Below are 26,217 nucleotides of genomic sequence, written 5' to 3' on the forward strand. Positions count from 1 at the left end.
TCCTGCCTCAGCCCTGGAGGTGGGGGGCAGACCCTTGGCCACCAGCGAGGCTGTCCAGGGCCAGATGGGAACCGCAGCATGAGACTCCCTGAGGTCCTGGCCTGGCACTGGCCTCTTGGGTTTCCAAAGTCTGCCTGTGGGCTAATAACCGCACGTGCCCATCCCCGCACGAGAAAGCAGTGCACGTATAAAGACAGGAGCCACTGCGTGCTGTGCACCGGCACCCCTGCCCTCACTCAGGTCATCTTCATCAGCGTCTCATCGCCATCTCCCCCTCATGGAGGAGGGACCCAAGGCAAACAGAGCTGAAGGCATTGCCCTGGGCTCTCGCGATCCCCAAATGCCCCTCGGACGGCAGAGAGCGACCACCCTGACCCAGGTGGAACAGTCCGTTTCTCCCAGGCTCTCTGAATTCAACAATTAAACGCCTGCTGTGTGCAAGTCCCTGTTCGGGGTAAACAAGTGCTCTCTCTGGTCGCGCACTCCCCCTCTGGCCACGACCAACTAGAAGAGCATGGATCAACCTCAGCCCTGCAATAGCACCCGAAAGCTCCCAGGATCCCCTGAGATGGGGCCGGTGCTGCCTGCCGCAGGTGCACTGGGGTGCCAGCCGCCTGCCTTGCCGCCCACCCTCCCAGGCATGGTTACACTGGGGATGGGCAGAGGCCCTGTGAGCCTGCAAATAAAGACCCCGAAGAACAAGAGGAGGCCAGGGTGCTGACTGGGAGGGCAGACCCTGCAACCGCTCCTTCTAAAAATACTGTGCTAGACAGCAGGAGAGGAGAGGTGGCCTTGTCTTCCAGCTGGAAATGTCACCAATTAGATTTATTTAGGTCACTAACATTTCTTTAAAAAGCAAAGTAGGGCAGCCTGAAAGAGTGGAAAGAATGCACGTTTCGGAGGAAAACGGACTTGGGGTCCGCCAGAGAGCTTCCCCACCTCCGGCTCTGCACCGTGGGGAGCCCCCTGGCCCGGTCCTGCTCGCTCTCAGCTTGCTCGTCTGTAGATCAGGACTGTGCCAGCTGCCGCACAGGGCCCCGAGATTAGACAGAATACATTTGCTAAGGACCTGGTTCAACGCCTGGTACGCAGTAGGTGCTTCACACAGGATGGTGCTGTCTCCAAGCGCGTGGTGGGAGGGAGGTCATTGCTGAACATTGTTTACATTTTCACTTCTTTGGTTTAACAGGCAGAGGGACAGAAAGTGGGAGAGAGAGGCAGACAGAGACGCCCCCCTGCGGGTTCGCGCCCCACAAGCCTGCAGCTGGGTCGGGAGGCAGGGACACCCACTTCTGGAGCTGTTGTCCCCCAACGTCCCGTCCTCGACAGAACAAGCCACGGTCTAAAGACAGGGGCAAGAGAGCCGCCGGTGGGTGAGGGGGGCGGCAGGCGGCCGCGTCCCCTCAGCCAGGGGTCTGGGGCTCTTAGGGACCACAGAGGGAGGCCTTGGAGCCGAGGACCTGGATGACGTCAGGGCAGAGGCAGCTGCTGCGACAGCTTCAGCCCACCTCGGCTTCAGCACCCCCAGCCACCCGGACCCCTGTGCTCAGCCCTCCAGCGGCTCCTCCCACACTGGGCCTCCCTGACGCCCAGAGGCCTCTTCCCCCAGCTCCCGCTCAGGGTCCGGAAGCACTGGCTTTGGTCCTGTAGAGCCCCCAGCGGTTGTCGGCCTGCTGCCCCTTCCCAGGAATGTCCCCACCCCCGCCCCGGGGCCTTGTCCCACAGCCAGACCCACCCTCCTGCACCCTGCCGCCAGCCACCACGTGGCTCGCCCCCAAGTCTAGGCCCGCTCCCAGGGGCCTCCGCCGCCATTCGTTGAGAAGGGAAGCCGTTCGCGGAAGCCCTCGCAGCGGCCCGGGGCTGAGAAAGGGCGCAGCGGTCGCGAGGCGGTGGGGCTGGGGGCCAGCGCGGCCTGACCCCCGCAGCCCCAAGCGAGCCAGGCGCCGTGGAGTCGGGGCGCGTGGGGCTGGCAGGTTTCCCGGGGACACGGCCCGGTCCTCGAATCTACTAATGCAGACAGATGGGTACCCAAACGGCGCCCACACAGCGCCTGCGGGAACCGCCGCCAGCAGGTGCACGCGTACATGCGGGGTCCAAAGCGAGGACGGCGCTGGACAGCGCGAGTGGAGCGGGCAGCGGCGCTACACCTGGACGGAAGGGTGCGTGGGGGTTGTCCACGAGCCGAGGGGCCTAGCGGGCGGAAAAAACACGGAGGGAAACACATCCGAGACGCACATCTGCAAGAACGCGATGTTGGTGTTGGCATCCGCAGCCCGCGGCCAGTAGGCCGCGCAGGGCCGGACACGGGGCCGACGGCAGCAAGAGGCCCGCTGGGGCCCCCAACCCGGCGCCCACGACCCGACCCCCGCGCGGCCGCAGCCCGGGAGGCGGGGCCCAGGCGCCCTAGGCAGGGCTGGCCCTCGGTGACGTCACAGACGGAGGCTGGCTGGGGGCGGGGCCTCGCGAGAAGGCGGGGCCTCCCTGGAAGGGAGGGCGCCGAGGGGAGACCGGAAGTCTCTCCGCCTCCGCCCGCCTCCGTGCTCCCTTTCAGTCCCGCCCTCAAGGTCGTGTCCCGGAAGTAAAGGGGCCATATTGATGGGTGACCCGGAGAGAGGCGCCGGGCGAGAGGCGAGTGCCGAGGAGTGGTAGCGCGCGGCCCGCGGGTGAGTGAGGGGAGACTGAGGGCTGGCGGCGGCCGGGCGGCCGGGCACTTCCCGCGCGTGCCCGCCAGGCCCGGCCGGTGGCTCGCCTCGGACGGGGCCCAGGCCCCTGCCTGCTGCCGGGGGTCTCGCCCGGCCCGCCCTGGACTTTCACCCTGGGAGGCCCCGCCGCGGCCCCGCCCCGGCCCCGCCGCCTCGGACTCCTCCGGGGCCCCGAGCCGGCCCGCCCCGTCTCGGGGACTTCGCGTCCAGGCTGGGCCCGGCTCCGGCCGAGCGACCTTGTCGTCGCAGGCCGCGTGTGACAGGCGCTTTCTGGCTGATCGAGCACGTCTGTGGATTTTCTGTACCCCCCCCCCCCCCCCGGCGACGGGGACGTGCTCCGGCTCACGTAGGAAGTTCGCCAGCCCGAGGGCTAGCGGGCAGCCGGCTTCGGGCCCACAGCCAGGGAGCTCCCTGCCCAGTGCCGTTTCTCGTGCGTGGAGGGTGTCTGAGCCCGTGGTGTGCGCCGGGCGCCCGATGGGACCGGCGGGGGAGCGCCCGCCATGGGGCGGGCGGCCCTCCGCATTACAGGTGTGCACCTGCGAGTTGGCCAGGTCGCTTCCTTCCCGGGGGCCGGTGTGAGGACACGGGTTGTGGATGGGGTAGAGGAGCTGTCGCGCGGGCACCGTGGTAGCACGCACCGCTGTCTGTGTAAGGTGTGCCGGAGGAAGGCGGTGCGCCGGCCGCTGGCCGGGACCTGGGGCGAGCGCAGAGAGGCAGGCGGTGGCGCTCGCGGCGGGCTGGCGGGAGGCTAGGTTGTGTAGCCTTGGGAGGCCGACCCGGGGTGCAGAACCCCTCGCCCTGGAAGGCTGCAGCTCCTCGTGCCCGGAGCTGTGACTCCAGGCGTCCGTGTGTTTGCGTTCGTTTGCAGCGTGACGCCCAGTCCCTGCCAGTCCCCCATGGCCCCGTGGAGCCGGAAGGCCGTGCTGAGTCTGTACCGGGCGCTGCTGCGCCGGGGCCGGGAGCTGCGCTACACCGACCGGGACTTCTACCTGGCCGCCATCCGCCGAGAGTTCCGGAAGAATCAGAAGCTAGCGGACCCCGAGGCCCGAGAGAGGCAGCTGGAGAAAGGCCTGGTGTTCCTGCACAGCAGGTTGGGGGGGCTCCTCTAGGGCCTCTCCTCCCGCCCGTCAGGACCGGGCAGCCTGCTCTCCGCCGCGGACACATGCGCTAAGGAGCCCCAGGTGCGTAGGCCCCTTGCCTCGGGGCCAGAAAGGGGGGACCCGTCCTTTTAACGACCAGGGTGCTTGCTTGGGTCCCTGGAAACATGTGGGCTTCCAGACGCGTTGACTGCAGTGGGTCGGTTCTCTCACGGAGAAGATCAGACCCTGCGTTTGAATCCCACCAGGACAGAGCTGCTGTCAGCGTTCATGTCACAGAACGGCCTACGCATGCGTGTTGGAAAAGACGTTGGTTGAAGGCCGGTTCATCCGGAGTGGATGCAGCCTTGCTGGGCTGCTCGTGTTCCCGGTGCAGAGTCCGTTCCGTGCGGCACAGCCCGTGAAGCGGGCACAGGGGCAGACCTCAGCGCTGCCGCGATCCCGGCACCGTCGTGAGGGCTGGGGCTGGGGCTGGGGCATCAGCACACTGTTGGGGCCCCGTTTCCCCCTTAGGTGGAGAATGTGTACAGGCCGAGGCCCGTATCCGACGGCATCGTTGCGTTCGGCGTGGTGTGGCCGTAGACAAGTGTCCCGAGTCAGAGGTGCTTTGGACCGGATTTCCGGATTATTCAGATGCGGAATCTTTGCACGTGCATAATGAGGGGCCCAGTTTAAACAGGTCCCCTGTGTTCCATACCACACCTACGGTACCACACCTACCGTGCCTCACCTACCGTGCCTCACCTGCCGTGCGTAGCCTGGAGACAGTGCACCACGGGAGGGCAGGGCCGGGATTCTGCACTTGGGGCGTCGCGTTCTCGCTCACGCTGTGTTGATGTTGAGTTTTGGGTTTTCAGGTTAGGAATGCTCGGGCCTACAGACCTCTTCCGGCTGTTACGGGAGTTAACCGAGCGCAGCACAGCGCACTTCGGTGGTGCTTGGCGCGTGGCGTGTGAGCTCTGTTTGCGCTCCACACCACTGTCATCAGGAGGTCCCGCTGTAGCATCAGGAGCCTTCCCGGCGGGCCTCACATGTGGCGCTGTGGCCAGCCCTGGGGAGAGAGCCACCCACCCGGAGGAGTTGGGTGTGAGGTGCCGTAAGCTGGGGCTGGGCGCAGGGCCGTGAAGGCCGCACTCTGCCCGGGGTGGGACTCGCAGCGGCTCTCGGGAGAGGCAGTGGAGGTTTCCCTCGTGAGGAGTCGGGGCTGGGCAGGGGCCGAGTAAGTGAGTGCCTGCGTGGAAGCTGCAGACTGATGGAACGATGCTGCGTAAGGCCGGGAGCTGGCCGGGGGCTGGAGCGGCCAGAGGGACGTGGAGTTTCCCGGTAAGGCGGCTGTGGTGCTGCTACAGGGGGTCGTCACGGCTTTGGGAGCAGGGGAGTCCGTGGCCCGTGTGTGTCTTGGGCGTGCCAGGGTAGGGTGGAGAGTAAGCTGGTCAGTGGTCCAGGGCAGCCAGGCCGAGCAGATGAGGTTGGGGGGTTGGGGGGTGAGGGCGGCTGCGTGTGCACTGTTGGCCGAGGCAGAACACGATGGGGGGGCTGGGCACGAGGCCTGCCAGTCAGGTAGAAGGTGCTGTTCTTGATGGGGAAAGTGGGAGGGGCTGCCTTATGTAATAACTGTTGGTTCTCAGCCCCACCCCGGCAGTTCAGGGCCAAGGCTGGGGTGCTGCCCACGGGGCCCTGTCACCCACGAGGGGAGAAGGGAGGCACTGAGACCTTAGTGTTCTGGTCTGTGAGTTGGGCTGTGCCCTGTATCACCATCCCTCAAAAGCAGACCGGATGCCAGGGAGAGGGGTAATGGTTCGCTCCTGCAGCAGATACTGACGGCGTCAGGACGGCACCGGGAGCCTGGCAGTGAGTGAGCCAGAGGCCACCACGAAGCTTCCGGAACAGTGGTGAGGAGCGAGGAGATGGGAGCCGAGCTGTTGTGAGCCCCCGGGCCCCCGGGCATTGGTTCTCTCCGGCAGCGTGAGTGCTGGGTTCGAATCTTGGCTGCACCACTTACTGATCCGGCGGCCTGGGGTCAGTTACTTAGCCCCATCTCTGAACTGGAGAGGCTGTAACAGCTCATGGGATTGCCGAGAGGATAGGATAGGGGAACTCACGTGTGCCGATGCCCAGCCCGTGACACACGCTGTAGGGACGGGCAGGGGGTGCTTCCTGTCCTCATCCAAAGGCTCCCGAGACACGAGACACGGCCACGAGGGGAAAACGTACCAGACGCCTCGCATCAACATTGTAATGCGCAAGACGGCCGCCTGGGCTGAGCCTGCGGCCTTGGGCTGGGGTCCAGGAAGCTCGGGCAGCGTGGCCCTGACGCAAGGGTAGGGTCTGCAGAATGAGTGCGCTCTGAGTGTGCTGGTTACCCCGCAGGACCCGTGTGTCCAGGTGCTGTGGCTCCTCCCTGTGGTGTTTCCTCCTCCTGGGCTGGGGCAGGACCTTTTAGCAGGTGGGGCTCTCACGGCCTACACTCCAGCGGGCGCAGAGAACCTCTTTGTGGCCCGTGTTACACAGAGAGGTGGGCAGAGTTCCAGGAATACTTTCAGGCTGCACGATTGCATTTGAAAAGCCTTCTAATGTCTGACCGCCCTGGGGAAGAGGACTCCCCTAGTTTTATTGGTGGGGGATTTAAACCAGGAGGGCAGGAGAAGGTCAGAGAGAAAGAAGCCTTGCTTCTGAGCCCAAACTATCGAACTGCGCTGGTTCCTCTCTGGGTGTGCTGGTTCCTCTCTAGGTGTGCTGGTTCCTCTCTATGGTTCCTCTAGGTGTGCTGGTTCCTCCAGGTGTGCTGGTTCCTCTCTAGGTGTGCTGGTTCCTCTAGGTGTGCTGGTTCCTCTAGGTGTGCTGGTTCCTCTCTAGGTGTGTTGGTTCCCCTCTATGGTTCCTCTCTGGGTGTGCTGGTTCCTCTCTAGGTGTGTTGGTTCCTCTAGGTGTGCTGGTTCCTCTCTAGGTGTGCTGGTTCCTCTCTATGGTTCCTCTCTAGGTGTGCTGGTTCCTCTCTAGGTGTGCTGGTTCCCCTCTAGGTGTGCTGGTTCCCCTCTAGGTGTGCTGGTTCCTCTCTAGGTGTGCTGGTTCCTCTCTAGGTGTGCTGGTTCCTCTAGGTGTGCTGGTTCCTCTCTAGGTGTGTTGGTTCCTCTAGGTGTGCAGGTACCCCTCTAGGTGTGCTGGTTCCTCTCTAGGTGTGCTGGTTCCTCCAGGTGTGCTGGTTCCTCTCTAGGTGTGCTGGTTCCTCTAGGTGTGCTGGTTCCTCTCTATGGTTCCTCTCTAGGTGTGCTGGTTCCTCTAGGTGTGCTGGTTCCTCTCTAGGTGTGCTCGTTCCCCTCTAGGTGTGCTGGTTCCCCTCTAGGTGTGCTGGTTCCTCTCTAGGTGTGCTCTGAGTGTGCCTGTGGCTTTCTTTAAAATAGTTGAATTTTCATAGTTTGCTGTCACTCCATGAAGCAGGGCCTCCATTGCTTATTCTTACTATAGTGAGATGAGGAGTATTTCTTATTTTTTATTTTATTATTTTTTTAAGATTTTATTTATTTATTTGACAGGTAGAATTACAGACAGTGAGAGGCAGAGAGAGAGAGAGAGAGGTCTTCCCATCTGTTGGTTCACTCCCCAAATGGCCATAATGGCCGGAGCTGCACCCATCTGAAGCCAGGAGCCAGGAGCTTCTTCCGGGTCTCCCACGTGGGTGCAGGGGCACAAGGACTCAGGCCATCTTCTACTGCTTTCCCAGGTCGTAGCAGAGAGCTGGATTGGAAGAGGAGCAGCTGGAACTTGAACCGGTGCCCATGTGGGATGCCAGCACCACAGGTGGAGGATTAACCTACTGCGCCACGGCGCTGGCCTCATCTCATTTTTTATTAACCTGCACAGGGAGTCAGGTTAAATCAAATGTTTCCAGAATGCTAGTGCAGCTCAGATTTTCCACCCCAGCCCATCCACCAGGGCAGTGTTCGCTTTTTATTTGCTTTTTTCAGCACTAGTAGGAATAAAGTCCAGCCACAGTGAGTCTGTTCAGAGCTGTGAACTTTTTCTTCCGGGCACACTAAGTAACAGTGTTGCTTCCTGAGCACCTGCGAGCAGGCCCCCCCCAGGGGGTTCCCCACTCCTCGTAGGCTGCGGGTGCCACAGGCTGGGTGCCAAGGCGGAGTAGCAACTCCCACACGGCAAGTGGAATTAAGTTGTGTGTTTTTAAAAAAGGTTACTTAGGAAACAGAGCAGCCGGCCAGCTAGTTCCATCTGCTAGTTCACTCCCTAAACACCTGGGGAGTTAACAGCTGGGTCTGGGCTGGTCAAAACCAGGAGCCAGGGCCGGCGCCGCGGCTCACTAGGCTAATCCTCCGCCTAGCGGCGCCGGCACACCTGGTTCTAGTCCCGGTTGGGGCGCCGGATTCTGTCCCGGTTGCCCCTCTTCCAGGCCAGCTCTCTGCTGTGGCCCAGGAGTGCAGTGGAGGATGGCCCAGGTGCTTGGGCCCTGCACCCCATGGGGGACCAGGAGAAGAACCTGGCTCCTGCCATCGGATCAGTGCGGTGCGCCGGCCGCGGCGGCCATTGGAGGGTGAACCAACGGCAAAAGGAAGACCTTTCTCTCTGTCTCTTTCTCTCTCTCTCTCTCTCTCACTGTCCACTCTGCCTGTCAAAAAAATTAAAAAAAAAAAAAAAAAACCAGAAGCCAGGAACTTACGGGGTCTCCGTGTGGGTGGCAGGGACCAGCTCTGAGCCACCGCCCGCGCCTCGCCAGAGGCAGAGGCAGGCACTGAACCGGGCGCTGCAGCGTGGGACACAGGCATTGTCAGCGACCGTGACTGCTGGGCCGACGCTGATGGAGCTGGGTTTCAGCCCAGGACGGGGTCCCCGGCAGCCCTCGGCCAGGCCCCGGGCTGTGGTGGCGCGTGGTGGGGTGCAGTTGTGTTGGAATGGGACGCGCTGCTCGTCTGCCCTCTGCCCAGGGCAGCGTCAGAGCACCGTCAAGGCCAGCTTCGGAGGCCACTGTCGCGCCGTCTTCAGAGGTGAGGTGTCACGGAGCAGCCAGGGTGGGCTGCTGACTGCTTCCGGGAGCTGACCGCTGTCCTGTGGGGGAGGTCTGAGAGACCGAATGACAGCCCTGGTTTGTGGGGCACGCGCGTTCCCTCGCCACAGGCCTGGGACTGGGCCCTGCGGGGGTCCCTGTTTCCGCTTCACAGCTGGGGGTTGGGGAACCCAGCCAGGCTGTCAGAGCTCAAGGCAAGGACTCACTCCTGGGGCTTGCGGCGCTGAGCCCCATGCTCTCCTCCGCGCCCCGTAACCACCTGTTCTCCGCGGCCCTCAGTGGCCCGGGGAAGCCCCTGTGACTTCTGCTCGGCGGGAGGAGGGCCCCCTGCCAGCTGCTTCCCGGGTGAGGTCCCTTAGAGGGTGCTGGCGCCCACAGCTTCTCCCTGTGACAACACAGCAGGACACACTGTTCTGCTTGAAGAACTGAGCCGGAGGCATTGCCGCGTGGGAAGAGCAGCGAGCCCCCTTCCTGCTTGCGCAGCCCTGCCTCTGCGGAGTTGGTGCGGCCCCTCCGTCCCGGCGGCCAGCGGAGGGAGGGTGACCAGCAGCCGTGCCCGCTCTGCCCGTCCGCACAAAACTCAACTTTTCTCTCTGGCCCTGCGTGGATTTGACGTCAGAGTGTACTTGGCCACGTGATTTCTCCCAGTTGACTGGAAGGTAGAGAAAGCAAGCACTCCAAGCTTGTGAACTCTGGTTAGGGAGAAACTTGGTGGACTTGACAGTGACCCTTAGCTGAATTTCTGGAGTAGTCACAAGCACTTCTTTTTCCAGGAGGCGGGGAGACGCAGGCCCAGCAAGAGCAGGACGCAGGCAGTGCCGAGGTGTGACCTAGAGGGAGGAGGAATGTCACTTCTGGCTGATAGCAGCCCATCCGGGGCCTGAGCGTGCACCGCTTGGCCCTTTAGTCAGCCCGTGTCCAGGGTGTGGGCTGCAGAGGGACCAGCACTTCGAGAGCAGCATTCAGGTCGGAACCCCCGCCGGCCCTTACCTGGGCAGGCCTGGGCTCTGAGCACGGGAAGTAGGCTCCCCCGGGCTGACTCCGCGGAGCAGGGAGCAGGCGTGCTGGCTGCCCCTGGACACGCGCGGGAGGCTGGTCTGGGTGTGCTGCCCCTGGACACGCGTGGGAGGCTGGTCTGGGTGTGCTGCCCCTGGACACGTGCGGGAGGCTGGTCTGGGTGTGGTGCCCGTGGACACGTGCGGGAGGCTGGTCTGGGTGTGGTGCCCGTGGACACGTGCGGGAGGCTGGTCTGGGTGTGGTGCCCCTGGACACGCGCGGGAGGCTGGTCTGGGTGTGCTGCCCCTGGACACGTGTGGGAGGCTGGGCTCCGGGTGTGGTGCCCCTGGACACGTGTGGGAGGCTGGGCTCCGGGTGTGGTGCCCCTGGACACGTGTGGGAGGCTGGGCTCCGGGTGTGGTGCCCCTGGACACGCCCGGGAGGCTGGGCTCCGGGTGTGGTGCCCGTGTGCTCCTTCAGGTGAGGGCAGACGCGGTGGTTTCACACACGACAGCCACTGTGCTGTTTCTCAGCCGTTCCCTCCTGTTTTCCTGGCGACAAGCACTGGGCAGGAGGGGCTCACCGGGCTCCCCGGCCCCTCTCAAGTGAGGATTCGTAGGCAGAGGCGCTGCCTGCTGTTTGCAGAGACAGAACGAGGGCTTGAGTCCGGGCGCTGGAGTGAGGAAGCAGCGTCGGGGGGGATTGCGCTATGTCCTCTTTCTGTCACCTCCCTCTGTGGGAAGTGAGCGAGGGAGCAGATGAGCCCGCCCGAGCCTTCTCTAGTGTCGCCGCAGGGACAGAGTGCGCTCTGCGAGCGAGCGGGGTCGCGGGCGTTCGGCTGCAGCGGGAAGCGGCATTGACAGTGACCCACGCTTGCTGTTCTCAGAGCTTAGTGGACGGTTTCCTGCGTGCCTCCAGGCGCGTCGGGGACATGGACGCCTCCCCTGCCCGAGAGCACAGTGCTGGAGGCAGGGGGGTGGGCTGCTGGTCCGGGGAGCCCCCTGAACTTGTTGGGGATTTCCTTGCTGGGGGAGGGTTCGGGAGGCCCCGGATGGTGACGGCTGTGTCTCATCTTCACCCCAGGTGAGCGATGGCGGGCGCCGGGGAGCGCAAAGGCAAGAAGGATGACAACGGAATCGGCACGGCCATCGACTTTGTGCTGTCCAATGCCCGGCTGGTGCTGGGGGTGGGTGGAGCGGCCATGCTGGGCATTGCCACGCTGGCGGTGAAGCGGGTAAGTGTGCGGCCAGGGCCGGGGGTGGGCGGTGGGGGCCGCCCGGACAGGACTGTGGTATCTCTTGTAACCGGCATCCAAGCGTTATTAGACGAGACTTCAAGAGAATTCAGTCAGTCCGCTTCTAGGACTGCACCTGAGCGAAGCCCTGGAGGGGTAGGCGTTCTGACGCGGTGGGCAGAGCTTGCGTGGGGACACCTGCGTCCACTGACAGAGCGCGCCTCTGCTGCTTGTCCAGCTCCCTGCTCATGCGCCCGGGAAGGCTGCAGACGGTGGCCCTGGGACTTGGGCCCCTGCCACCCACGTGGGAAACCCAGATGGAATTCCTGGCTCCTAGCTATGGCTTTGGCCTAGCCCAGTCTTGCTGTTGTGGGCATCTGGGCAATGAACCAGCAAATAGACGATCTCTCTGTCTTTCTCTCTCCATAACTCTGCCTTTCAATCTTTTTTTTTTTTTTTTTTAAAGATATATTTATTTATTTGAAAGAGCTACACAGAGAGAGGAGAGGCAAAGAGAGAGAGAGATCAAACAAGTAATCTTAAAAAAAAATTATTGGAGATAGAAGTAGGTTTATCTCTGCAAATATAAAATTGCGCCCAAACTACCCTTCCTTGACTACCTTGCTTAAGACGGCATCAGCTAGCCACACACATAAGGGTGTTTCTGAGGGCTCCTGGCGCTGTCGGCACAGCCGTTGACACTGCATCCCCCCTGGCAGCGCCCATTCAAGTTCTGCTGCTCCACTTCTGCTCCAGCTTCCTGCTCCGGTGTCCTGGGACGCGGCGGGTAATGGCACAAGTGCCTGGGCTCCTGCCACACTTCCGGGAGACCTGGATAGGGTACTGGACTCCGGCTTCGTTCCAGCCAAGCCTGGACTGTTGTGGGCATTTGGGGAAAGAACCAGTGGATGGATGATCTCTCTTGTCTCTTTCTCCTTCTGCCTTTCAAATTAAATGAAAGTAAATAAACATAAAAACAGAATAGTTGAACTTCCCAGGACGAAGCTGGGATGAGGGCGGTTGGAAGGACAGGTGCATGTCTCGTGTCCTGTCACTTCAGATGTACGACCGGGCCATCAGCGCCCCTACCAGCCCTACCCGCCTGAGCCACTCAGGGAAGAGGAGCTGGGAAGAACCAACCTGGATGGGGTCCCCGCGCCTGCTGAACAGGGACATGAAGACGGGCCTGAGCCGCTCCCTGCAAACCCTCCCCACGGACGCCGCGGCCTTCGACGCAGGTGAGGAGGCCGCACGTGCCCTTGGTGGTCCTCCTGCGTGCACAGCGTCTGCTGAGCACGCGTGTGCCAGCCCCCGGGCGGACCCGTGCCCTCTGTGTGGGGCCCTTTCCTGCCTGGGGCTGACGCAGCCGTGGACCAGGCAAGCGTGGGAAGCGCTCACATGCCTCTCTCTCTTGCCTTGGCAGATGCATTCTGCCCACCCCGGCCTAAGCCATTGGCCAGGAAGGGCCAGGTAGACTTGAAGAAGTCACGACTCCGCATGTCCCTGCAGGAGAAACTCCTTTCTTACTACCGGAACCGGGCAGCCATCCCTGCTGGCGAGCAGGCACGGGCCAAGCAAGCCGCCGTGGACATATGTGCCGAGCTGCGGGGCTTCCTGCGGGCCAAGTTGCCTGACATGCCGCTCCGGGACATGTACCTGAGTGGCAGCCTCTACGATGACCTGCAGGTAACCGGCGGCTCTCCGTGGAGGGCAGGGCTGGGCACTGGCCAGAGGCTGCTCATGGTGGTGCCGCGACAGGAGTCGCGTCCCAGCTCGGAGAGAGGCTGAGTTCCCTGTGTCCTGTCTGCCCTGGGCAGCGCTCGGACGTGCAGGCTGGCCGTCTGCTTCCACTTGCGGTCGTGCCCACGGCTTGTGAGAAGCTGCGAGAGGCCTCTCCTTCCCCAGTCCTGTCCCCGGCTCGCTCTGTGGGTTGACAGGGCCGCGGAAGAACTCCGGCCTGCCGTGCTGGGGGCCCGCGGGGGTTGGGCAGCGTGTCCCGAGCAGAGCCCTCAGAGCCCCCGCTCGTCCCCGGCAGGTGGTGACCGCCGACCACATCCAGCTCATCGTGCCCCTCGTGCTGGAGCAGAACCTGTGGTCGTGCATCCCAGGCGAGGACACCATCATGAACGTCCCCGGCTTCTGCCTCGTCCGCCGTGAGAACCCCGAGTACTTTCCTCGCGGCAGCAGTTACTGGGACCGGTGCGTCGTCGGGGGCTACCTCTCGCCAAAGGCGGTGGCCGACACGTTTGAGAAGGTGGTGGCCGGCTCCATCAACTGGCCGGCCATAGGGTCCCTCTTGGACTATGTGATCCGACCGGCTCCACCTCCAGAGGCCCTGACGCTGGAGGTGCAGTATGAGCGTGACAAGCATCTCGTCATTGACTTCCTGCCATCTGTGACCCTTGGCGACACTGTTCTGGTGGCCAGGCCACACCGGCTAGCCCAGCACGACAACCTGTGGCGGCTGAGCCTCCGTCCCGCCGAGACGGCGCGCCTGAGAGCTCTGGACCAGGCCGACGCGGGCTGCCGGGCCCTGTGCCTGAAGATTCTCAAGGCCATATGCAAGTGCACGCCCGCGCTGGGCCACCTCACTGCCAGCCAGCTCACCAACGTCATCCTCCACCTGGCCCAGGAGGAGGCCGACTGGTCTCCAGGGGCGCTGGCCGACCGCTTCCTGCAGGCGCTCAGGGGACTGATCAGCTACCTGGAGGCCGGCGTCCTGCCCAGTGCCCTCAACCCCAAGGTGAACTTGTTCTCGGAGCTCACCCCTGAGGAAATAGACGAATTGGGATACACTCTCTATTGCTCCTTGTCTGAGCCAGAGGTGCTGCTGCAGACGTAGGGCGGTGAAGGCCAAGGCAGGTGTCGGGCGGCCAGGCCCTGGCTGTCCCGCGCTTGGCTGCGTAGCTGGTACCTCGCCGGGCCCCCAGGTGCCTCCTGGCTGCTGCCGCCCACCTGGCCACTTCATGCTGATGGGAATGCCATCTCTGGTCTCCTCGTTTCAATCCTACCCTTTCTATTTTTGTTACCAAACACTGTGCTCCCTTGCTCCCCCCTTGCTGCAGGCAGATCTTTCTGGAATGAATTGAGAGGTAGAAGGCTGGCCTGAGCTGTTGAGACCACGGTGTTTTGTATGTGGGTCCAGGAGTCCTGTGTGGTCTGCCCTGCCCTGCCCTGCGGCCGTTCCTGGTGGGTGCCCTGTCTCATTCATGCCTTTTGTTTCTTGTCGCTGACGTGAGTCCTGATCCAGACACTGCCTGTTGTTGGCTGTGGCTGTTTCCGAGCTGCGCTCCGCAGAGCAGGTGCTGGTGCAGTCTCTGGGGTTTCTGGGGGTCGAGGCCGGTGAAGAGTTGAACCTTGGTTCCTGGACAAGCCCATCCCCTCCCCTGGCTCCCGGGCACTTCTGACCATGTGGGCGCTGAGAACGGCTCGCCTGGGGCGCCGTGCTAACCTGTGGGAGCACTGAGTGCGGTTACTTGGGAGATGGTGGCGCTGAGCGGCCTTGCGTGAGGAGGCGGTGGAGGGTACGTGCCTATTGTGCGTGCGTCGTCCGTGGCTGCAGGAGTCGCACGGTCCCGGAGGGCAGCAGGCAGCTCCTCACCTTGAATGCTGTCTTTCGTCCCTTTTCTTTATTGCCAAGTAGGACAAGGCCTTGCAGGCACCCCGCGGAGAGCCGGGGGAGACGGACGGGAGGCTGACCGTCAGCCGGAAGTGGCAGGCCCCGCTGGGCTTGGGGGCCAGCCTTCCTCCTGCTGTGCCTGCCTGTGTAGCATGTTGCCTTAGAGAGTGGCCCGCACGCCTTCCCCAGTGTCTGCTGCGGGAACCGGGAGTGGGGGCAGAGGCCGAGGGACAGCTGCCTCTGTCCCTGTGCCCACCCTGGGGAGGTGGTGCTCCCTGGAGGACAGCACGCGAGGGGTGGGCACTTGCACGTCCTGCTTTCCCGCTGCAGCCGCGCCATCTCCGACGGTGGGGACGTGTCGGACACTCCGTGCCGGCGCCCTCTCGTTCACGGTGTTTTCCCGTTTGTTGGCAAGAGGCTGACGGTGATTTCATTTCTGATCTGCCCATTCAGTGTTCTGCTTCCTGCCTGTCGTCAGTGAGACTGGCAGCTGTCCCTTCCTTCCCAGGGACGGCGCCGGCACCTCAGCTGCTCTCTGAGTGCAGGGTGGAGGTGCCGAGCTGCTGTGTCCTAGGCCAGGAGGTGGAAACCCCGGTGGCCTCCGCCATAGGGCCCGCTGCTCTCCCGCGGGTAGGCAGGTCCCTGCAGGTGGCTCTGCTGTTTGGTTTGTGTGAAGCCCTGAGCGGATGAAGCACCGAAGCCGAGATCCTGAGTCTCACCCTGGCTGGCGCCGGACGCCAGCGCCTGCGGACCCGTCCCTGAGCTTCAGGGGCCCAGTGTGGTGTCCACGGAGGGAGGGGGGAGGGAGGCTGACCATGTCGCCAGGCCACGCGTTGCTGTGTGTGGAGATGAAGGGTCTGGGTCCCGGGCCTCGAGCACCCTGAAACGCGCGGGTTCCCGGGCTGGCCTCCTGGCCCAGTCCACGTAGTAAACACTGCACAGCGCTCCACGGAGAAACGATCTGTAAGGGCCCGCCAAGACCGTGAGGAGGCCACGACGCTCGACCACACGGGGACGCGTGTGTCCTGAGAGGACCTCTGAACTCCCACAAAGCCTAACCGTTCCTTTGCCATCTTGTCAGCAGGAGCTTCCCGGGTGTCCTGGGCCCTGGAGCGTGGCGGCTCTCGGCCGTCCCGGTGGGCGTCGGGCCGGGACCGGGCAGGCCCTGCTCTTGGCTGCAGGGGCCAGCCAGGTGCCCTGAGCTGCCGGGGACGGGGGGCCGGGTGCCCTGAGCTGCCGGGGACGGGGGGCCGGGTGCCCTGAGCTGCCGGGGACGGGGGGCCGGGTGCCCTGAGCTGCCGGGGCCGGGGGGCCGGGTGCCCTGAGCTGCCGGGGACGGGGGCCGGGTGCCCTGAGCTGCTGGGGGGAGGAGGGGGAGGCCCGGGTGCCCTGAGCTGCCGGGGGAGGCTGGGCTGCCTTTGTTTTCTCACCCTGTGGGGAGAGGTGCTGTGACGCGTTCCCCCACGGTGCCTTTGTGGAGGCGCCCACGCCTTCCTGCTGCCCCTCCAGCCCGGCGCAGGGGTGAGCGGCCCGCAGAAGCACACCTAGCGCTACCTTCAAGACCTCATCGATTCCAAGTTCAGTTTCCTTCTCTCCTGTCACTTCCCACAAAATGAGTTGAAGACAACAGTATTTTTCTCGATTTGCCTGGTTGTGACTTTTTAAAAATAAATGAAAGGAAAGACGTGTGGCAGCTGGTGTTTGGGAGCCTGGCTTCCGCTGGCCTCAGTCTGAGCGAGTGTGGCGCCGCGCCCTCAGGGCACTCGGGGGCGGGTGGCTCTGGTGAGGGTCAAGCTCAGGACCCGGGGGCCCTGGGGAGGCGCCGCGGCGTCCTGGGGAGGGGCCTGGCGCCCCGTGCTCTGCCCTTTTGCCTGCAGTTTCAGGCCAAGGAGCGTGGAAAGAGCAGAGCCTGAGTCGTGCATGTGGCCTGGAGGCTACGGCCCGCGTAGACACTGCTTATGGGAGCGACTGCTCCCATGATGGACACGCTGCGCTGGGCCCGCTTCCCCCCCCCCCCGCCGCCGGCCGCCCGCAGAAGGCGGGCCCAGGTCTCCTGGAAGATGCGGATAATGGCACAGGGATCTTTTGTTAAAGAGTTGGTGCTGTGGCGTAGTAGGTAAACCTCTGCCTGTGGCACTGGCATCCCATGTGGCACCGCTTCGTGTCCCAGCTGCTCTGCCGCTGGCCTGGGAAAGCAGGAGAAGATGCCCTTGCGCTCTGCACCCCGCGGGCGGCCCGGAGCTCCGGCCATTGAACTGGGGAGTGAACCAGCGGATGGAGGAGCTCTCTCTGCCTCCCTGTGACTCTTACCTCTCAAATAAGTTTAAAAAACTTGCTTCTTTACTTGAAAGGCAAAAATTAGGAGTTCTTCCATCTGGTTCGTTCCCCAGATGGCCAAGAGCTGGAACTCCGCCGGGTCGCCCACGTGGGCGCAGGGGCGCAAGCACGGCTCTCCCGGGCGCATCAGCAGGGAGCGGGCGGGACTCCCGGGATGGATGCGGGGTCGCGGTGGCGGCGCGGGAGTCCCACCCCCACCGCCTTCCTCCTGACCCCCGGGCAGAGTGCCGCGCCCTAGGCCTCGGCCGCCGGTCAGTTCCGGGAGGAGCCCCCTGAGGAAGCAGAGTGACCCCACAGGGGTAGCCGGGAGTGGGGACCCCGAGTTAGCGTGGCGGGAGCGCGTCCCGCGCGCGGGCCAGTGTCCGCCAACAGACGGGGGCGCCGGGGCTGCCCGTGCACCCTGGGAAGGGTGGCCCTGGCCCCAGGGCAGGTTGTCTGTCCAGCCAGCAGCGCTCGCGGAAGGGACGCGGGAGTGGAGCTCTGCGGGCCGGGGCCCGGCTCCCCGGGAACTCCTGTCCCCCGCAGGGCCACCGGGCCTTGTCCGGAGCTCGTGGGAACCACCCGGGGTCGCAGCGGGGCTGAGCCTGCAGAGGCCAGAGGCGTCCCCGCAGCGACGCCCTGCAGCAGAAAGGGCGCCGCGGACACGCAGGCTGGCCAGCGGCTCGCGGAGGTCAGCGGGAGGACGCAGAGCCGGCCCCGGACGGCGGCAGGCTCCCCGGCCCCGAGGCCCGGGCCCGCTCGCGGCGGGCTCGCTCGGAGGCCGCTGGGCGCTGATTTCTACCGCTGCGGCCGCCGAGGCTACAACCAAAGGCACGGCTGCACGCCAGGCCGCTCCCGCCCTTTCCCGCGCAGACCCGGGCCCCTTCGCCGAGTGGCCCGCCCCCCTCGGGCCCTGAGCCAATAGGAGCTCAAGGTATATATGACTCCTCAGGCCTGAGCCAATCATCTCGACGCGCGCTCCCCGCCAGCGTCTCGCGCGATAGCCGGGCGGCCTCGGCCTTCACAATAAAAAGCCTCCTTGGAATGAAAGGCTCTTCACGCCCCGCCCCTGAGAGAGATCCCTCCGCGCATCCGGGCATCCGAGGGGGAAAGGACGAGACTCTTTGATCTTGGACGCCTTGTAAAGTAGTGCGCCTTTTTCCCGACGTGAGATCTTGAAAGTAAACTACTTTTCTGTACATGGCTACGCCTCGGACATAAAAGCTCGGGGGAGGAAAGTGGTGGGGACGCCGGGGAGTGGGCAGGAGGCGCGGGTCACATGGCCGCGGCGGAAGGATGCGTCCTGTGATGCGGCTCGGAGGCGACCAAGTCTATAAAAGCCCGGCGGGCCGCGCGCCGCCGCCATTACCGCTGCGCCCGCCCGTCGATGTAGATCTCTTGCGAGCCGTGCCCTTCCTCCTCCCGTCCCGCAGGGCCGCGGCCACCATGGCGTATTAGAGGCAGCAGTGCCTGCGGCAGCGTTGGCCTTTGCAGCGGCGGCAGCAGCACCAGGCTCTGCAGCGGCAACCCCCAGCGGCTTAAGCCATGGCGTGAGTACCGGGCCGGGCGAGGGGGCCGGGGCCCGGCGTCTGCGGGCTCTGGGCCTGGGCTTGGGCGCGGCCTGCGGCCGGGGGTCGGGGCCGCGTCGCCGAGGCGGAAGCGGTTTTACGAGCGCCGGGGACGCGTGGTTCCTGCTTGCGTGTCCTTGGGCGGGGTCGGGAGAGCGCGGCCCGGCGCCCGCGTCCCCGGGGAGGTGGGGGCGCGCTGTCCTCGGAGCCCCGGCCCCCGCTCTGCGCCGGCGGGGGTCGCGGTGGCCGCCCCGCGAAACGTGGCGGCGGCCAAGATGGCGGCGGGAGGCGGCGCGGGGTGAGTCACGGGGCGGGGCCGGGCGGGCGGGCCGGGCGCCGGCCCCGGCGGGGGCGGCCATGGCCGCTGTGCACCTGCCGCCCGGCCGGCCCCCGCCCTGATGGCGCCCCTGCCGCTCGCCCGCAGGCTCCTCACGGCACCCAGCAGCAGCGTTGCTGTCACGGACAGAGACACCTTCGAGCTGAGCCCCTGCCCCGGTTCCAGCGCAGCCCCGCGACACGGCCGACATGAGCTTCCTGCACAGCGCGGGGTTGGCGGGGGACTTGGCGTCCCCCTTCGACCAGGCGGCTTTGGGGGCTGAGGAGGGCCTGGGGCTCCTGGACGACTACCTGGAGGTGGCCACGCCCTGGAAGCCTCCCGGGCCCCCCGGCGACAAGGCTGCGGCGGGCTCCTCGGAATGGCTGGCGGCGGACGGGCTGCTGGGCGCCCCCGCCGACGGCAAGGGTGAGCGCCGGGGGTGGTGGGGGTGGGAGGGGGCGCCCGTGTCGGGGGGGGGCGCCGGCCTCACGCGCCCTCGCTCGCGCCCCCGCAGAGGACGCCTTCTCCGGGACGGACTGGATGTTGGAGAAAGTGGACCTCAAGGAGTTCGACTTCGACGCCCTGCTGAGCTTGGACGACCTGGAGGCCGTGCCCGACGAGCTGCTGGCCACGCTGGACGACTCGTGCGACCTCTTCGCCCCCCTGGCCCTGGACGCGCTCAAGGAGCCGCCCCAGGCAGGGAGCCCGCTCGGCCCCCTCCCCGCGAGCCTGCCGCAGGTCGCCCCCTGCACCTTCCTGCAGCCCCTGCCCCTGTCGCTGGGGGTCGCGGCCGCCTCCCCGGATGAGTCGTTCAGCTTGGAGCTGGGCAGTGAGGTGGACATCGCGGACGGGGACCGGAAGCCCGAGTCGCCCGGCCTGGGCCCCGTGGTCCCGCAGGGCGTCAAGGAGGAGGACAGCCCCTCCGACAACGACAGCGGCGTCTGCATGAGCCCCGAGTCCTGCCCGGGCTCCCCGCAGCGCAGCCCCTCCGCCCCCACCCGCAGGGGCTCCCCGCACAGGGGCCCCCCCGCCCCGGCCCGCCCCAAGCCCTACGAGTCTGCGGCGGCCGCGGCGGCGCGCGTGAAGGGCGAGAAGCTGGAGAAGAAGCTCAAGAAGATGGAGCAGAACAAGACGGCCGCCACGCGCTACCGGCAGAAGAAGCGGGCGGAGCAGGAGGCGCTGGCGGGCGAGTGCCGGGGGCTGGAGGAGCGCAACGCGGCCCTGCGGGAGAGGGCCGACGGCCTGGCCAAGGAGATCCAGTACCTCAAGGACCTGCTGGAGGAGGTGCGGGCGGCCCGCGGCAGGAGGAGGGTCCCCGCCTAGGGCGCGCGCACAGGAGGCTCCGCTGTTAATAAATTATTTTGTAGTGAAAGCACTCCTGGGAGTTGTCCTGTGGCTCACACCCTCTGGGCGTGGTGGGGCGGGCAACAAGAGTCCCACGCGGGATGGTGGGATCTGGTCTGGGGCGGGCACTCCATGAGCCCGGAGGCTGCAACTTCCTTGTTCGGTGTTCCTGTGTGTGTGTGTGGGGGGGGGGTCACTTTGGCCCCAGCCTGCACACACACAGATCATGGGAGAGCTGTTTATTCGAAGGCAGAGTTGGAGACGGTCCTCCATCTGCTGGCTCACACACCCAATGGCCACGGCAGCCAGGGCTGGGCTGCAGCAGAAGCCTGGAGCTGACAGATGCAGGGGCCCAAGCACTCACCACAGCAGAGAGCTGGAGCAGCTGGGATCCGAACTGGCACCCACATGGGATTCTGGCACTGCAGGCTGCTTCACCTGCTATGCCCCAGCACTGGCCCTGAGCTGGGGGGCCAGACCCCGCTGTTCTGGGCCAGCAGTTAGGGACAGCCAGTCTGGGACCCATTGTCTGAGATTCCCCGAATCCTCCACGTGAGTCTCCCTTGTCTCAATCTCAGGGAGCCGCCCAGGGGTCCGCTGTGTGTTAGGAGGTTCTGGAACCACGCTGGCTTTTCCACTCCTTGGCCGTGTGACCTTGGAGTTTCCTTCTGTTTCTAGGTCAGATGTTTTCACACAGGGAAATACTAACAGCTGGGTCGCAGGTGGGAACCAGGAGCTCCATCTGGGTCTCCCGTGTACCTCCTCCCCGGCACAAGCTGGCCAGAGGCAGGGTTGGCAGGGCCTGACCTGGCATCAGGACACCGGCCCACCTGACGGCACCTCCCAGCCAGCAAGGCTGCAGGAGCCGTTGGTGCCAGGCGCCAGGGCCGAGCGCCTCTGTAAGGACACGACCCCTTCTGCAGCGAGGCTGCGGCTCCAGTCCTCAGGGCAGAGGCCTCCACCGGTTGGAGGGCCTTAGTGCTTTGTGGTCAAGCCACGGCCACAACAAGGGGGTGTGGCCCGGATCCCCAACAGTGGGGAAGTTTCTCAGGTTCCAGGAAACCTGAACTCTTCCCTGAAATGGGGACTTGGGGGAGGGGCTCTAGGAGAGAGGGCGTCCAAGGTCCCCATTGGCTGGGGAGGGGGTGCTCGGTTCTTCTCTGGTTCACTGGGCCAGAGCCTGAGCCCCATGCGGGTCTCCCACTCCCCCAGGTGCGTTAGCAGGATTGGAAGCGAGCAGCTGGGATTTTTTTTCTAGTCCTTTCTCTGTGCCTCGTTTGGTTTTGTGACTGCTGGTTTTGCCACACACACCCAACACCGTGCCTGCTCAGCCTGAGGGACGAGGAGGGGACAGGGCCAGCAGCCCCAGAGGTGGCCCAGCACCCCGGGCCAGGGCCCCTCAGTGCAGTGGTGAGCTGTCATTTGGGAGCTGGGGAACGTGCCAGGGAGGGGGCACCCAGCTGCTCCTGGGCCCCGTGGGCCTGGGCCTGCTCCACACGGCCCCTCTGCACCCTGCTCAGCTCGTTCCCACCTCAGGGCCTGGGTACTTGCTGTTCCCAGGCAGAGGGTCCTGGCTCAGCATGTTCCCTCGGTGTCGGGGACTAGGCTGCAGGTGGCGGAGGCAGAGAGCGGCCTCCTCTGTCCCCCACGACTGTTCCTGCTGTGAGACTGGTGGGGACGCTGGGGTGCACCTGGCCCTGGGCTGCACCAGGAGGGGTGGCTGGAGGTCAGGAATCCCCCATGCTGGGGACCCCTGGAGGAGTGCCAGACACCCAGGTGGACAGGGCGGCAGGCGCTGGACTGATGTGGAGTCCAGGGCAAGCACCCCGCCCCAGCAGGACCCTGGGAGGCGGGGGCAGACACTGCTGGAGGCCCGGGTTCCAGCGGGCCTGCAGCCCACCCTGCTGGGGTCCCGCGGGGCAGTCCCATCCCACTCCTGCCCCCGCCCGCCCTTGGCCAGCTCCTCGGTGGCGCAAGCAGCCCAGCCCGGAAGTGGGACAGGAAGTCTGGCCGGGATCCTCTTGGTTGTGCTGTGGGTTCCTCAAACTCTGGCCCCAGACGTGCCAGCCTCTGGGGCTTTTACATCTACCCAGGGGTCTTGGTCAAGGGGGGGCCTCTTCCTGTTCTGTCCTTCCAGCCTTGGCTTGAGCGTGACAGAACAGCGACCCCTTGTCGGGCCAGCACCAGCCTCCTGGTCACCTGACAGAATCATCCACGGGGACTGGCCACCCCTGACCGGGACAGAGGCCCAGCTGCGACCCTGGCCACAGAGGGGCGTGGCCAGGCACCCCCCACCCCACCCCTGAGCCCCTGGCGCTACTTGGCGTCAGTGGGAGGGGAGACGCTGCAGGCCTCAGGAGCAGGACAGGGCTTGGACTGCTTGCCTCCTCCTGAGCGGGGAGGGGCCTGGGAACAGCAAGTGCCCCGGCCGCAGGTGTGTCCTTGGTCAGCCTGTTCTTCCGTGACGCAAATGCCCTGAGCAAGCGGCTGAGCCGGCTTCTTGCTAAGCTACTTAGCAAGTGGTGGGCCTCTGCTGACGGCCCTTGGGGTGCTCACACCCCAGCCCCGCTGCACCCAGCTTCTGCTAGGCGTACCGCAGGCGACGGCTCAAATACGCGGGCCCTCCCACTCTGTGGGAGACCCCGACCGAGATCCTGGCTCCTGGCTCCAGTGCCTCCCTCCTCTTCCTCCTCTCCAGCCGGCCCTGACCTCCTGGGCAGCTCGGGGCCCCTCCGTCCCGCTCATGGGATGAAAAGCTGGCTGGAGACCAGAGCAAAGCAGCGGAGGCGGCGTGGTGGGGCCTCTCACACAGGCAGCCTCCACTGCACCACTGCCGAGCCCGTCCTGGCCGGCGCTGGTGGGCTGTGCCACTCCCCACCCAACCCAGCCCCAGGACTCACGGATGCCCCTAGCAGAAGCCCAGAAGCCGGCACCCTGGGCCGAGGAGGACATGGGCCGCGGCCCAGGCCTCGGGTACGGGGCGCTGGCTGGAATGCCATGGTGACCACGGGGGAGCTGGGCCCTGGGAGGGTCGGGCGGCGCCTGCCTCTGGGGGTGAGGCCTGGCAGCTGCGGGGCGACCTTTGCTTCTAGGACCGCCACTCCCGGGCAGGAGGCATGGTGGGGGTCGGCGGGCCCTGGAGGACTCTGACCCGGAGCGGAGCAGCACCCAGTGCCAGACGGGAGGCAGCAGCACACACAAAGCTCCTGGGCCCACGTTTATCAAAACCCGGAAGCCCACCCAGACCGTCTTCCTGCTGTGGGAGGTGTGGCTGACAGTAAGTGGCCTCTCTCCACAGCAAACAGCCCAGGGCCTCCGGGCCAACGCAAACACAACAGAACCATCTTTGCAGCAGGCGCTGAGGGAGCGTCCACTCCAGTGCCGTGCACACCCCCCGGGGCTTCCACCTCACCAGCTCCACGCCACCCTCCCCGCGCTCCAGGCCCAGGGCTGCCCAGGGCCAGGTTGGTCCTCCATCGCCACCTCCTGGCCAAGCGGTGCCCAGCACGCCCAGCCGCAGTCCCCGGGTCGCAGGGAGCCTAGCTGCCGAAGTATTCCTGCTGGAACCTCTGGAAGTCCTCCTCCGTGAACACCGTGCCCTCCGCCTCCTTCTTCTTCTTGGTCTTGGCCACGGGCCGGTCACAGGCCTTGCGGCCCCGGTTCTGCCGCAGGATCTGGGAAGGGGGCAGAAGCCAGGCCGACACTGACCGGAGGTCCCGGGGGTATGCGCAGGGCGCAGGGCAGGCCGCACCACCTCCCCACCCGGCCTCCACCCCCAGTCCCCGTCCCCCGACACACCTGCCGGCTCATGGACTCGGCCACGGGGCTCCTGGCGCTGGTCATGAACTTCAGGTTTGCCTTGAGGTGGTCTCGACACTCTCGCTTCCGGTACTCGGCTGTGGTGGGGGCGGGGCAGCATTTCAGACCCACTCCCTGGAAGCCTTCTGTGCCACGCCCCTCCCCACACGTGCCCGTGTGCCTGCTGCGCCCACACAGACCCCTGCCCTGCGCCGGCAGGGAGGAGCCAGGGAGCAGCGTCTCACAGGGTGGCTGCGGGCCGGGGGCGTGGCGCGGGGCGGCAGGCCGCTGCTGGACTCCTGACCCAGCGTCCTGCAGGTGCTGACGGCTCTGGGCCAGGGGCCTCTGCCGCCCGTGGGGGAGACTCGGCCGGAGCTCCGGGCTCCTGGTTTCAGCGTGGCTCGCCCAGGCTGGTGGGCATTTGGGGAGTGAACGAGCAGATGGAGATCTCCGTCACCCTCTCAAATAATTACACAAATCCTAGCAGTGGGGCTGAACCGGGGAGGCCAGGGCTGGGCGGGCCTCATCAGCCAGCCTGCGACCTCTGGTTCCTACCGCACGGGAGCCCCGGGGTGCGGGCAGGAGGGGACAGCCTGATCTGACTTCTCACATCGCTTGGGTCGCTGCTGCGAACAAGATCGCGCGTGCGCGTGTGTGTGAGTGTGTGTGTGTGAGTGTGTGTGTGAGTGACGGGAGAGGGGTCAGAAGGCTTCTGCAGCCCTCCAGCACGCGGGGGCTCCCCCCCCCCCAGGGCGGCCCCCAGGCTCAGTCCAGGCCCGCCCAGCCGGTGCTGGAGGCCCAGGCCAAGTCCACCCGCAGGACGCCTGGCTGGCGTGGGGGGCAGTGAGGGAGGGGCCGGGGGCCGGAGCAGGGCTGGGCGAGGGGCTGACTGCCGGTTCCACAGCAGCACCGCTGGCCACCTGGGGAGTGAGCGGTGTTTGCAGGACCCCTCCCCTCCCCCCTCCCTCCCTCCCTCCCTCCCTCCCTCCTTCTCTCTCTGCCTTTCAAATAAACGAATCTTTTTAAGGTCAAACACCTTCTTCAAAGGTTGACTTATTTGAGAGAATGACAGAGCAGGGAGAGACAGCGAGAAGACCATCCGTCTGCTGGCTGGCTCGCTCCCCAAACGGCTGCCGCAGCTGGGTTGAGCCGGGCGGAGCCAGGCGCCCGCACGCGGGTGCAGGACCCCTCCGCCGCTCCCCCGGGCCCGGCAGGGAGCGGGATCGGAAGCGGAGCAGCGGGCGCAGGCCCCCAGCCTCCTCCTGGCCCCTCTGCACGTGCCATTCCTTCCAGACCCTCCTCCGTCTCGCCCCGGGCTCGCCAGCACCCCCGGCCCTCGGCGTCCACTCTGAGCCCGTCTCGGACCACGGCCGTCGTCCCCTCCACGGGCCCCCCGCCGCGCCGGCCCGCCCCGAACTCACCCAGAGCCGACTTGGGCGCCTTCCCCTTGGCCGAGTTCCGCAGCCTCTGCGTCTGGGTCGCCTTCGCCTTCCGGGCCCGCTTGTCCGGGGCCCCGCTCGCCTGGGCCTGGCCGGCGGCGGCTCGGGGGGCTGGAAGGGAGGCGCGGATCGGACCTGGGTCGGAGGGCCGCCATCCCGCGGGCTAACCCCGGCCCGGGTCAGTCCCCACCTCCGGGACCCTGCCGCCCTCCCGCCCCAGCCAAGGCGGCCTCACCCTCGGACGCCGCCAGCAGCTCCAAGCCCCGCCGCAGCAGAGAGGCCGACATGACTACGGCCGACCCCGCCCACCTGCCGCACGCTACTTCCGTTTCGGCTGTTCCGGTCTCCTCCCCGGAAACCGGAGCCGTACCCGAGGGTTCCGGAGTGCCGGGCGGAAGTGCCCACGGCCTTAGAACGCATGCGTTAGGGCTTACCTCAGGCGCCGGGGGAAGGGCGGGAGCCGGGGGCGGGTCCAAGGCGAGGAGGGACACATTCGTCGTCCAATCCCATCCCAGCACTGCCGCGCGCGCGCCAGGCCACGCCTCCTCCCGGAAGCGGCCCAGATCAGGCGCAGGCTGTGTGTCGGTGCTCTCGTGGCTGCTGTCCTTAGTGGGCAGGTCCGGCGCGGGGCTGACTGTTGACATTCCCAGTTCTGAGGAAATAGGAAAATGTGGGGCCGAGTTTTTTCCCCATATTGTTGCAGAACTGCAAACCTGCGTCCCTTCCGCTAACGGGCCCCTCGCGGGCCGACGGCGAAGGGGCAAGGCCCGT

At 65.6% G+C, this 26,217-nt stretch overlaps 4 protein-coding genes across 5 annotated transcripts; 3 read left to right on the top strand and 1 right to left on the bottom strand.

Moving 5' to 3' along the window:
* The first annotated feature begins 3,598 nt into the window (after window positions 1-3,598).
* Window positions 3,599-7,792, top strand: MIURF (mitochondrial elongation factor 1 upstream open reading frame). The gene is made up of 2 exons (XM_070052954.2): window positions 3,599-3,883; window positions 7,521-7,792. The coding sequence occupies exon 1, from the start codon at window positions 3,599-3,601 to the stop codon at window positions 3,809-3,811; it is 213 nt and encodes a 70-aa protein (XP_069909055.2). The 3' UTR covers window positions 3,812-3,883; window positions 7,521-7,792.
* Window positions 7,793-10,902: 3,110 nt separating this feature from the next.
* On the top strand, window positions 10,903-16,349 carry MIEF1 (mitochondrial elongation factor 1). 2 transcript variants are annotated; one of them, XM_017342086.4, is made up of 4 exons: window positions 10,903-11,046; window positions 12,107-12,284; window positions 12,470-12,732; window positions 13,082-16,349. In XM_017342086.4, the coding sequence occupies exons 1-4, from the start codon at window positions 10,903-10,905 to the stop codon at window positions 13,886-13,888; spliced, it is 1,392 nt and encodes a 463-aa protein (XP_017197575.1). In that variant the 3' UTR covers window positions 13,889-16,349. The 2 variants fall into 2 exon arrangements, with proteins under 2 accessions (XP_017197575.1, XP_089163779.1); XM_089307653.1 differs by having other exon boundaries at window positions 10,905-11,046; window positions 12,556-12,732.
* Window positions 16,350-18,330: 1,981 nt separating this feature from the next.
* ATF4 (activating transcription factor 4) lies at window positions 18,331-20,240 on the top strand. Its single transcript, XM_051845870.3, has 3 exons — window positions 18,331-18,531; window positions 18,974-19,291; window positions 19,380-20,240. The coding sequence occupies exons 2-3, from the start codon at window positions 19,075-19,077 to the stop codon at window positions 20,186-20,188; spliced, it is 1,026 nt and encodes a 341-aa protein (XP_051701830.3). The 5' UTR covers window positions 18,331-18,531; window positions 18,974-19,074; the 3' UTR covers window positions 20,189-20,240.
* A 3,173-nt stretch (window positions 20,241-23,413) lies between these two features.
* Window positions 23,414-25,843, bottom strand: RPS19BP1 (ribosomal protein S19 binding protein 1). The gene is made up of 4 exons (XM_051845871.3): window positions 25,682-25,843; window positions 25,429-25,557; window positions 24,008-24,105; window positions 23,414-23,883 (listed from the first exon to the last, which is right to left on the bottom strand). Exons 1-4 carry the CDS (start codon window positions 25,731-25,733, stop codon window positions 23,749-23,751), a joined length of 414 nt encoding a protein of 137 aa, XP_051701831.1. The 5' UTR covers window positions 25,734-25,843; the 3' UTR covers window positions 23,414-23,748.
* Between the last annotated feature and the right edge of the window lie 374 nt (window positions 25,844-26,217).

The sequence above is a fragment of the Oryctolagus cuniculus genome, chromosome 11, assembly GCF_051225735.1.
Source record: "Oryctolagus cuniculus isolate XC-2025 breed Fujian yellow rabbit chromosome 11, ASM5122573v1, whole genome shotgun sequence".
Classification (NCBI taxonomy): domain Eukaryota; kingdom Metazoa; phylum Chordata; class Mammalia; order Lagomorpha; family Leporidae; genus Oryctolagus; species Oryctolagus cuniculus.

Excerpts from the sequence above, each read along its gene's own strand:
- RPS19BP1 (XM_051845871.3), bottom strand. The coding sequence starts at position 25,733 with ATGTCGGCCTCTCTGCTGCGGCGGGGCTTGGAGCTGCTGGCGGCGTCC. Across the intron at positions 25,558-25,681 it reads GCTGCTGGCGGCGTCCGAGG|CCCCCCGAGCCGCCGCCGGC; the intron begins GTGAGGCCGCCT and ends CCTCCCTTCCAG. Across the intron at positions 23,884-24,007 it reads CCGAGTCCATGAGCCGGCAG|ATCCTGCGGCAGAACCGGGG; the intron begins GTGTGTCGGGGG and ends CCCCCTTCCCAG.
- MIEF1 (XM_017342086.4), top strand. The coding sequence starts at position 10,903 with ATGGCGGGCGCCGGGGAGCGCAAAGGCAAGAAGGATGACAACGGAATC. Across the intron at positions 12,285-12,469 it reads CGCCGCGGCCTTCGACGCAG|ATGCATTCTGCCCACCCCGG; the intron begins GTGAGGAGGCCG and ends TTGCCTTGGCAG. Across the intron at positions 12,733-13,081 it reads GCCTCTACGATGACCTGCAG|GTGGTGACCGCCGACCACAT; the intron begins GTAACCGGCGGC and ends CGTCCCCGGCAG.
- MIURF (XM_070052954.2), top strand. The coding sequence starts at position 3,599 with ATGGCCCCGTGGAGCCGGAAGGCCGTGCTGAGTCTGTACCGGGCGCTG.
- ATF4 (XM_051845870.3), top strand. The coding sequence starts at position 19,075 with ATGAGCTTCCTGCACAGCGCGGGGTTGGCGGGGGACTTGGCGTCCCCC. Across the intron at positions 19,292-19,379 it reads CGCCCCCGCCGACGGCAAGG|AGGACGCCTTCTCCGGGACG; the intron begins GTGAGCGCCGGG and ends GCGCCCCCGCAG.